This window comes from Sinohyriopsis cumingii, chromosome 3, assembly GCF_028554795.1.
Source record: "Sinohyriopsis cumingii isolate HCF-2022 chromosome 3, ASM2855479v2, whole genome shotgun sequence".
Taxonomy (NCBI): domain Eukaryota; kingdom Metazoa; phylum Mollusca; class Bivalvia; order Unionida; family Unionidae; genus Sinohyriopsis; species Sinohyriopsis cumingii.
Genome location: NC_142963.1, coordinates 83,751,100 through 83,763,320, shown reverse-complemented (window position 1 = coordinate 83,763,320; position 12,221 = coordinate 83,751,100). Strand labels below are relative to the sequence as shown.

General features: G+C 34.6%; 1 protein-coding gene across 1 annotated transcript in view; it reads left to right on the top strand.

Moving 5' to 3' along the window:
• LOC149803217 (guanylate cyclase 32E-like) overlaps positions 1-9,504 on the top strand; it is a 196,987-nt gene extending 187,483 nt beyond the window's left edge. Inside the window, exons 15-21 of the mRNA XM_089952845.1 lie at positions 1,906-2,055; positions 2,445-2,625; positions 3,132-3,272; positions 4,334-4,457; positions 4,912-5,254; positions 6,249-6,340; positions 7,636-9,504. Of these exons, the coding sequence (XP_089808971.1) occupies positions 1,906-2,055; positions 2,445-2,625; positions 3,132-3,272; positions 4,334-4,457; positions 4,912-5,254; positions 6,249-6,340; positions 7,636-8,091 (1,487 nt within the window). The 3' untranslated portion in view covers positions 8,092-9,504. The remainder of the gene's footprint in view (positions 1-1,905; positions 2,056-2,444; positions 2,626-3,131; positions 3,273-4,333; positions 4,458-4,911; positions 5,255-6,248; positions 6,341-7,635) is intronic.
• The last annotated feature ends 2,717 nt before the right edge of the window (positions 9,505-12,221 follow it).

Sequence of the window (12,221 nt, the reverse complement as noted above, 5' to 3'; positions counted from 1 at the left end):
TGTTTACCCTTATAATAATGAAGACTACACGAAAGACGATTACAGTATATTTAAATGAATTTAACCTGTCAAGAAAGGTTTTCATATCCTCAACAATTTAAACCTACATATTTAAATGCTCAGCAGATAACATATAATTAAAACATACATAACAATAAAATGTGATTAATCCATCAGCGAATGTGCTAAAATTGCATGAAAAGGTGAAAGTTATGTAATTTATGTAGGTTAGATCAGATGGGTAGACACGGCAACAAAACGTATAAGATAATGTAACCTACTTTAAAATGTAAATTAAATCAGCTCATCCAGCCATCCGAGGCAGTATACATTGTTGTTTGCTTGTTTCAAGGTGATTGTGTTTAAGATGATGTACTGTCACCGATTTTGCTCATTTTGTCTGCACATTTTGTATCTACGTTCTTTTCTTTTATTTCCTTGTCTATCTTTGACTAATTGTTACCTACTTCTGATTATAACCCTAAAAAGGTCTATCAGAAGTCCAAAAGAATAGAGTGTGTATTCCGAATGAATGCCAAGTCCTGAATGTACTCATGTACCAATATACTTGAATGTACCGACGTGCCAAATATGAGTCCTCTATATTTAAACACAACATTAAATACAACTGCAGAATGATTTTAAAAAAAGAACATAGGAAATAGGACTGAATTAATTGTCAACTTTCTCTGTCTTATATACACTTTAAGGCTCTACGTCACAATATTTATTTCATAATAACTCCCGCGTGACAGAATTTCACAATACAACATAACCCACCTGACTTAACATCCACTGGGAAATTACTCCAAACTTATAAACAGGTTCATTATAAGATTGAGCTTAAAACTTGTCAACAACCAATTTATAGCACATTCCAATATTCAACCATGGACCAAAAGTTTAAGACACAATATAGATATGCAAATTAAAATATTTGTTGAATGTTTCGACTAACTAGCGCTTAAACCGAATTGTAGAACAAGGATACTGCCTACGCCTTATTAATTTCTTAACTCTAAAGTTTATTATTTATCACAAATATTCATACATGAACTAAATCATAAAGTATTATACATGTGCCTTACGTGTCAGTTATTTTCCCCGCCTGATTAATTTTATATTCATCATCAAACTCGATTCTGTTTTCCGATACCTTAACTTTAATTCGTGTGTGCAAAAATTGTCCGGACCATACTATACAATTGTTCTAACCAAATTTACACTAACCAAACCTTTTTTAAAAAAAATAGGGGGATATTTCCATCATAAAATTTTCCATTTATTTTTAGACGAGAATATTTAGTAGAAAGATGGATACTATGTAAAGAGAGCACATGTCTAATTTGGCACTTAAGATTCCGCTGATGGCTTAGCAATAACAGTAAATAGCATACTAAAGAATGATAGATTAGCTAGGTGCATTCATTTGTTTTACTTCTACTGTCAGATATTTGCAAACAAATTAAATAATCAGGCAGCGTATACTCATTTAGTCTTAGAGAAATATCTCATTTAATCTTAGAGAAATATCTCATTTAATCTTAGAGAAATATCTCATTTCTGCTTTGTCTGTTCCACGATGATGTTTCTTCTCGAGATACTTTCAATAGTGTTTATTTCTGCAGTGATAAACATTAAGTAGTCCTTTATTCAACAATCAGCACTGAAGGTATGGAAAAGACTCTTTATCTTGTATAATACATTGTTTGTGCATTATTAAGCTTAAAATTTGAAGAATCTAGTCTTCCCACTATAAACTGACAAAGGAAGAAAATGGTATATATGAATACTCATTATTTCAATAGTTTTAGCTCTCGTTTAATACTCTTAACTTAGGTTATTTTATTTTGTAATCCATAACGTATACCAGTAGCACTAGCAAAATATTCCTTCAAATTGTAGGCCTGCTTTGGCGAGCCCCCGAACTCCTCCGTTCCAACACACCAAGAGGTCTTGGTACACAGCAAGGCGATGTCTACTCATTTGCCATTATTGTGTACGAAATATATTGCCGAAAAGGACCATATGGCGATATCGACCTTTCACCTATGGGTAAATATATTTACTAGTCTCATGCAGGTATAATTTAGAGACAACTTTGGGCTTTTTCTGCAACAACACCTGTGGCAACCGTATTTTCTTATTCATTTTCCACATCTAATCGTTCACATATATATATATATATATATATATATATATATATATATATATATATATATATATATATATCCGTATTGTAAGTTTGTAGATCATCTGGCAGTATTGTCATTTCTGCCTATTGTTTATTTTACTTATTTAGTTCGTCATGTCATACAATTTCCTTGACTGTATCAGCAAGTTCTTATTTTACAGATATCGGAAAACGCTAGAGAATGAAACGTTGGATAAATTCCATTTTTTATAATTGATGTGTTAAGCACCTTTTTTCATCATTTATCCAGAAATTGTGTCCCGAGTTATGAAACAGAATTCGGAGATTCCCTTCCGTCCCAGACTTGCTGCCTTGGAGACCGCCCCAAAATTTGTGACAGACGTTATCAAGGAGTGCTGGGATGAAGACCCAAACCGTCGCCCCGAATTTAAAATAATTCGATGTAAACTGAAACCTCTGCAGAGGGGGATGTACGTTTAGGATAAGTTTTGGAAGTTAAAGATAATAATTAAAATTTCAATTGTAGCTACAGTAATGCCTAATTCCTAAGTTCCTAAATAATAGACTTTTCAATACCCTGTTGTATAAAGCGAATTGCATATTAGCTTGTTCAACAGTCCATATACATTGTTTCTGTGAATCTATATTTACCTGTTTATCTGAAGAATGTGTCGTAGATACAGTTCTCTACCCTTTCTCTCACTATACTAAAACTTTAAATGTTAAGAGGTGTGTTGATTGTTTGCATTTCCTAATGTTTCTAATCGAATTAGAAATCTATTTGCTTTTACTTAATTTTATTTTCTGTTCAGTAACTGTTAATGTTTCTTTCCTCAAAGGTCAATTATAGCAAACAATATGTATGTATGTATGTATGTATGTATGTATGTATGTATGTATGTATGTATGTATAAACGATATTCAGTAGTTTTAAAGTTAAATATCAATGCAAATGTAACCATCTTTATCATTGCAGGAAGCCAAACATATTGGATAATATGATGGTCATCATGGAGAAATATGCCAGCAATTTGGAGGCCTTAGTTGAGGAAAGGACTGATCAACTAACAGAGGAGAAGAAGAAAACAGAGGAACTTCTCTTGCAGATGTTGCCAAGGTAAAAGTAATTTCTTTACAATTCAGCGATGGTCTTACATATTTCAAAGACGACCTGAAGACTATCTAGGTAGGTACTACATACAAGCATCGTGCCGTGCAAATCTATCCAGTCAGTGTGTGAGACAAAGAGGGTTAGCCTTGTTATATGAAATGTGGGTTATAAGTAGTTATGAAACATTTGTCTTTGACTTCTCAACATTCTTCGAGGAACTAGCTTTGGGAATAAATGGTGAAATGGGACCGGGAATGAATAAGGGATAAGCGTAGAGATGATGCTGATGGTTCTTTGATGCAGACTATTGGTTTTCAGGATTATGTTTAGACTGCATTGAAAACCCACAAAAGAAAGTATTGTGCCGAGGTTTCATCCATTTTCATGATGATGTTTTGCATAGTTCAAGCATATTTTGGTACATCAACAAATATACTGCAATTATCTCATAAAGAATTATAAGTTATGGCATACATTAATATTCAATTACAATATTTTGTACTACGATACAATATCTTGGATATAAAATAAAAATCTTGCGATTTTCTTTTCATCACTTCAGACCTGAACAACTATATTTCATTAAATCTGCAAACATCTGGCGAATCATGTAGGACACGTCTTTAAATGTAAAGGAGTTCTTTAATTTAGTTTTAACATTTGTTACATGCCAACAATTTAATCATGTACAATAACAAACGTCAATAGCTGAAATTTGTCTGCTTTAAATATATCAACAATAGAAACGGATTGAATTAATAACTATAATTTGCTTGATAGCGCATACAGTGCATTATTCCCTGAAGATAACATTCCAGAATATACATCAAATATGATAAGCAATATATAAATTTATCCAAGAATTAACATGTCTTTGTTATTCATCTCTCTTTAACTTTAATTAGTCCTAACTTAGGCCATTCTTACGTAAGCATGTAATTACATCTTTCTTTAAATTTCCTTGCTACGAACAGAAAAAATATACCATAAATCGAATTATAAACGTTATTTTGACGCAGGGTTTTCGTGTTTGACGGATGGTTCAATTATTTGGGTTTTTTCTGAAGGCCAGTTGCGGAGGCACTGAAACGCGGGAAAGAGGTGGAAGCCGAGGCCTTCGACTGTGTCACGATTTACTTCAGTGATATATGTGGTTTTACTGCAATGTCCTCAGAGAGCACGCCAATGCAGGTATTCGTAATGCATTCACTTTTGTATGATTAAATTCAATAATTTGTGTGAACTTAACAGAAGACTTCCAGACATAGAAGAATCGCAAATTGCAAACTATAAAAACATATAAAACGACGCAGACAATACGCAGCATCAACCAGCGTAGATACCGTGTATACCCTATTAGCTGTGTAAAATGAGACATGGACCTGAATAACTTTGAGAATATTGATTAGTATAAATGAAAAATGTTTGCTCTGTACCTAACACACGGTCATAAACAATTAAAGTCTATTTTTTGTAAGTTTGCAGTAGGAAACAATTGAGATAGCATACTGTTTCTGCTGAAAGAGAATTTGAACAGATACAACAGCAGACAAATGTGGTAGGATCAGTTCCTATTTATTTATAACGGTGTCTTAGTATATATTTAATTTATATTTACCTTGGTTTTTTTTTTTGTTTGTTACAGATTGTAAGCCTTTTGAATGACCTTTACACACTTTTTGATTCCATAATCGAGCATTATGACGTATACAAAGTAGAAACAATTGGGGATGCCTATATGTGTGTCAGTGGACTTCCAAAGCGCAATGGTATAATCCATGCCGGCGAGATAGCTTCAATGTCTCTGCATCTTTTACGAGAGATCCAACAGTTCCGAATACGACACAGACCGAACGATACGCTGAAACTTCGGATAGGAATTCATTCTGGACCATGTGTTGCAGGTGTTGTGGGCCTAAAAATGCCCCGATATTGTTTGTTCGGAGACACTGTTAATACTTGCTCACGTATGGAAAGTACCGGTCTTCGTAAGTAATACACATAGAAGCATGGATTTCCAATGTTGGAAAGGTACATGCAAAATACATTAGTAAAGATGAGGGAATAACGACACCAGTAGACCAGTCAAGTCCTTATCTTTGTAAAGAAGCTATTTGTGACCATTGACAACCAAGTATCATGTTAGTTCTGACAAAGATATACTAAACTGTTCTTCAGAGGACATATACATTGCTTGTTCGATGAAAATGATTATTATTATTATTATTTATTATTATTATCATTATTATTATTATTATTATTAGTAGTAGTAGTAGTAGTAGTAGTAGTAGAAGTAGTAGTAGTAATAGTACTAGTGGTAGTAATGTGTGTGTGTGTGCGATTTGGATTTTTAACGTAGCTTTAAAAAAATTCCGTCATATCGTTACGATGTCTGCTGTGTGGCAGTTTAATGTGTCTAGCACTGGGACATCATGTCGCAGACATTTAGCATCATGTCCCTCCCACTCACATTATCTTGACACCAGGCCGACCAGTCCTTACACTAACCTCTTAATGCTGAGCACCAAGCGAGGCAACTGCTAGAACCATTTGTATAAGTCTTTGGTATGACTCGGCCGGGGATTGAACACACGACCTCCCGCATCCGAGGCGGACGCTCTAACCACTAGGCCACCGGAACGGTTATTATTATTATTAGTAGTAGTAGTATTTGTTGTAGTAGTAGTAGTATTCACGATACTCCATATAATAGTTTTGTGACAAATAAAAAAGCTATGTATAGTTTTTTTAATGAATGGATAAGGTATGAAGTGATTATTCAATTATTTCCATTTCAAGGAAAATGTTCGGATTAAAACTTAAACCAAACATAGTGTGCAAAAAGATGTATCATTTGCAAATACTGCGTGGTATCGTCGTCTTTCTGTGCGTTTGTATTATCTAGTTTGAGAGACTTTCATGCGAGAAGATTTAAAATAGATTGCCTTAACAAATTTATGTATTTTGTCTTCTGTGTTTCAGCACTGATGATCCACTGCTCTCCTCAGACAAGGGAACTGTTATTAAAGCTTGGTGGGTACAGAGTTGAGGAAAGAGGTCCGGTCCAAATGAAGGTATGATCATCACACATATGGAATCGGGTGCTTATTACATATTCCTATAAGCAAGTCTTTGTATGATGCATTTTAAATACTCTACAAAAATCAAATTTTTACTTTACACAAAAATATTTCCTTCTATATAGTAGACAACCCGCTGCGAAGGTAATTACGTCATAAAACAATGATAACGAAGAGATATGAATACATTATCTTTCTGGAAGATCAATATAGTTTCAAGGCGCAAATAATTTCAAAAGTACTCAGCTTAAACTGTCCCAATTTTATTTGTTTTCATTATTTTGACATAACAATTCGTGCGTAACATTGTTCCGTGGGATGTATGAATTTAGTCATCTCCATGTATTAGCATCCGATTTAATGCGTCATTCATGGTGTGTTGTTATTCTTATCGTTTTCCGGGATCAACCGCAACAAAAGTATTCGCATTTCTTGTGCATTGGCTGAAAGTATGCCATCGTGTTACGTTTCCTAGTTTATCAGAAAACGAGAAGCGGTACTTTCTCCCAGTGCGTCTTCTTTACTCATTACGGTACAAGCTAACGAGAATTTCATCTCGTGTGCTCCGTAGTAACCACATTTCTTTATTATATGTTTTTTTCGACTACGTTATTAGCCAAGTACAGTTTAGAATCTGTGTAACTTCGTGTAATCTCCTTTCAAACATTTGGTATGCGCATTATTTCTCAGAAATAACAGATATGGTGCTGGAGGAGTTGTTAAAGTGTTTATTTCTCCATACATACTGCTGCTTGTTTGTTGGAACCATAGCCATTCGGGCTCTATCTTCAGCGAACCCCTCTGGAATCGGTAAACGTCTGTACCAGATGAATAAAAAAACACATGTTCATGCATGATCCTTATAATGTCCTAGATTATTGATTGTTTCTGAATCCGAGTATTACTGAAACTGACGTATACTAGTGCCTGGAAGAAGGTACCAAGTAGTATGAGACTCACGTAGCTTTTATGCGTTTAATGATTTGACGTAACGAAGGCGAATATATGTAAAAGCATTATAGATTGCTATGTCTTCGGTTTTACGATGGAGAGCTATTATAACTTGCTATGTCATTATTACTGACTTTTGTATAGTATTATCAAACTTATCATTAACTTAGTACTTTTTATTGATGTTTGTTATATTATCTTATAAATATAATTGCATATAGGGGTTTGTTTCTCATTTACAACATACCGTTGTTTCATCTAGATTACGTCAATAAGGATATCTTTATTTTGTCAAGAACTCATAATTATTTCTAGGTGTTTTAATTTTGTTTTTATAGGGCAAGGGAGAAATCTACACATTCTGGTTAACTGGAGAGGATGCCGTAAGAAGGGCAAGTAGGTTTGAGCAATGCTCGCTCACCAGTCAGAGCCCGACCAACTCAGGGAACAATAATAAAAACTGCTACAACAGGTGTAACTGTGATGATGACATTCAAGTTCTACAGAAGCATATCGCTCATCTTCCCCCTGCTTGTGTAGTACATACAATTTCTGCTACTGATGTGAATGATTCTGCGGCGGAAAATAACCCAAAACGTATTCATTTTTCACTAGAGGATTGTGACTCTATCAACAAACATTCTTATGATGGGGAAACAAAGGCTGGTCAGGGATGCCAAATGAGGATAATAGAAATGACCCCATTGTTGCATAGTCAAGACAAATCTTTGGACAAATGCATAGATTACAGAAATGGAAATCCCTTTGTTAATAAAAACTACAACAACATCTAAGCTGCTGGCCTCTTCAACAAGACGTCACTTGTTATTAAATCACTGTTACAAGAACAACAATTACTACTACTACACTACCACAACTGCTTTCCTGCTTCTGCTGCTGCTGCTACTACTACTACTACTACGTATATTACTGACACAAGTACTACAACGGATGACGTTCATACCTTTCGATAATTTTGTCAACTTAAAAATCAGCGTCCTCTAATATGAGTTTGTATCTATTAAACGAACTGAGTTTATGTGTATACCGAAAGATAGGTGATTTTTGGCAAATATTGTACTGCATTACATCATGATGATTTTATGAGAGTTTAAAAAATATTGACCTACATGGTGACAATACGTTTAGTTTTGACCTCATTATGTAACACACCGACGGCAGGTATGCACGAGTCATGTCAGAAAGAGAAAAAGAGACTCCAGTTCTATAACTGAGAAAACTAGGTGACATTTTGTTTAAACCGAGAATCATACAATTGCGGTGTAATATTCGTGCTGTCAAAAAGTACCAACGGAATTAACTTAATATGTCAAACCAAAGCCACCAGAAACTAAGGTATCTTCATCCTCTAATCCTATTGTTGATCACGTTAAGCATAATTGATTATTGATTATACATATATGTTTCCATGAAAAACAACTGTCTTTTCACGTCTGACTTCAGACACGATTGTGTGCTCCCGTCTAAATCTGATGCCTACGATATCATTCTGGAATCAGATATATGACAAACTTCAAACTGTAAATCAGTACTAAATGTCATACATTTAAAACAAGGGATGGAATATAGAACAATAAAGACAACACTTTACTCCATTACATATGAAACTTAATTTTCTATTGATTAGGTTTTAATTTTTGTAATTCAATATACTTATTTTATCCAAAGGTTGCATATTTAAACCAAAATATTTCAGGTTTAATATTTGAAAATATAATAAATTTAGGTCTGCTGCTTCCTTGCTTTATATTACATATGCATTCAAAGCCTTGCTGTTTTCAAAATGGTGCCTTTGCTGGCAGTAGGCTTAATATTTTGTCATTATCTCCTTGCATATAAGTTGACATTTACTTTTTCATTATCGGCGCTTTTATTTTTTCATCACTTTTGCTTTTAAATGAAAGTTGAACATTAAGATGAAGTCTGTGTTTGTCAATTAATCATCCAGTAGTGTGACAGATCCTTTCCTGTGCATATTATTGTTGGAGTTAATAGTATGACATTGATTGGAAAATGTATTCAGATTGATCTAACAAATATAGCGATGTGTTATTTTTGTTTATTCACATGTGTCACATGGTCTTATCGATAAACGCAATGAGTCTGTGATACTAAATCATCTATGATAATGTTTATTTGTAATCAGTCAGATGGTAAATAAATTTTAAATTTTGTAATTTACAAAACATGTAGTTTCATTAAATTGTTCCTTTTCAGGAGGCTTATAGATCACGTGGAGGAATATGTAGATGTGCTTACAATTACATATGCCTACATATGGGTAACATATTTTTAATGTTCTTTTATACAGGGGCGAATCTATACTTTTTATTATAGGGAGCGGACTTCAGAATGTTATTATTGGGGGGGGGGGGTTAAAGTAAAAAATGTACTATTTTGAATTGCAAAGGTGTAGGTGGGGTGGTCGTGTGGAACTAAAATTACTAAACCCCACAAAATCAGAAATTATTTACACAACGGGAACGTCGCTGTTTATTACACATACTGAGACAAATTTTACCCTCTGGGCTAAAAGTTTACCCTCTGGGCTTCATTCCGAAAATTGGACGCCCGCATATAGGGGCAAGGAGTAGGCACCTGTCCGCCCCCACCCCCACCCCCAATTATTGGCTTACATTCGTAAAACTTAATAGCTGACCACTTTATGTTTGCCCCTCTGCCCTCCCCCCCCCAAAAAAAAAAAATATGATTCTGAAGAATTTATCTATCTTTTGACACCAAGCTTCACTAGAAAGAATACAATATTCACATATTTTTTTAATGTGCGTAAATTGCGTAAGGAATGGTTTCTTTCTCTGCTTCAAACTTGACAAAATTGCAATACTTACCGTATTCTGTACGTAATGAGGTTTGACGCCTTTCCTGTATGATATTCAGATCTAAATTTGACAAGTTGCAATATTTTCAAACAAGTTCCAGGCAGTCCATAACTTCCAAAATAAAATGCATCAGCAAGCAATCTTGAGTTAGATTCATTTCTCTAAATTCTACATATTGGGATTAGGTGGGGTTTTTTTTCCTCAGCAAGCTTACTGTACATAACGCATAAAACATCCTTTTAGTTGTAGCACAACAATACGAGAATCTCCCGGTAACTGCCAAAATAACGACATAGTGAACACATGGAGAGATACTTTTATTAGAATGGCATCTGAGTAATCTCCGTCTATGTCTTGATTATTAATGAATCAATTTATTTCAGAAAAAGTAAGTAAGTAGGGTTGTTGGTGAATCATCGATGAGTTTATGTTTTACGTTGTTATCACGTTTAGTATGCGACATCAATGACTGTTTCAGGTGCGGACCAAGGGTTGGGTGGGGGCCGACGGAACCCCTCCCTCAGGCCACATAATAATGAGCGCGAAACCACCGGAGCTTTTCCATGAGTAAATTAACTATATATTCAGATAGTTAAATGAATGTCTCGAAAACACTAAATTTGCAGAAGCTTCAAGCTGCCAGATGTTCCGTCCCACAGATGTCGTGCCGACTTGTTTTCGACCCTCCCACCCCACGGCAACGACATGTCTGTAATCCACCTCTGTGTGTTACTGTTTTTAGCAATGAATGTATGGGTGATATATCCTGAAGATGCCTGTTTTATATCTAGTAGGAATTTAGGTTACTTAAAAACGTGTTGTTCCACTGCATTGAATGTTTCCAACAGAATTTAAGCAACATTTACTGTATATATAAAAAGATTTGTACCACAAGTGGCTACGTATGCCAAGTTATGGACAGGGGTGGGGTTATATTAACTATGTGTCGTCATATTCGTCGCGTAATGTCATCAAAGATTGAGTACAAATGCATTTTTGTACAAGCAGTGCACTTTTTGTAAGTGGAATAAAGTGGTCTCTGATTCTGACGAACATGTATGGTCATTAGACTAGCATTTGAATTCAATTCATAGTATACAAAATAAACGTTTCCCGTGAACCAGTCATATAATTAAATGTGAATATTGTGTATTATAAAAACAATGATAATAAATAGAATGTTAATATTTTCCATTGATAATCAACCGTAAAGAAGAATGGAACCTTGAAAGTCATCTACAAGAATCCTATCGTAATTATCAAAACCTCTTCAAATAAATTTCAATAATGAATATACATGCTTGCATCTTTGTGGCCAAGAGTTCAATGGAGTCTATCACGTGATAATCTCAATACAACTAACTCTTTGCTAGAAGAGCTCATCTGCAAGCTAATAAATACCTCACTATCTTGAAAGAGCTCCTCTTGCACACAGTGAATTATTATTTATGTTACGAAAGGCCAGGCATTGTTTCTGTTTTTGTGCATTTCTTTGAACTTAGTCGGTGTAATATATATAGTAGTAATATGAGTTTTCCTGCTTGACAATGGCGTCCGGATGCTTACACGGTTGTTATTTCTTTCAATTCCATAAATGAATTTTATGGTGGTGTTTGAAAGCAACGACAATCGAGTTTCTTTCAATTGTTCCCTTGGCAGCCATAAGCAATATTTTATGTACAAAGTTGTGTTTGGTAAATCATGAAAAATCGATTCCGGTGAATCTTAAATCTTGTCTGGCAATTCGTTAACAGCGCAGCTTTAAGCCTGAGACCACGCTTTTACAAATTACCTGAGAGATTAGAGTTTTCATGCAAAAGTAATATATGTTAATATGGGGCAGTTATAGGGACTTATCGACTTGGGGTTATTCCTCTTTCTCTTTCTCTATTATTTGAATACACATTATTCAAGAGAAATATATAGCAAAATAACATCAGGGAATTAATCCGGACGTAAATGGGCAATGATGCTAATAAATGTGAATTCGACGTGTCTTGGAATTTCAATGCAAACGAGAGAGAAAACAATATTTGCCCGATCCAACTGATGGAGGACGATAA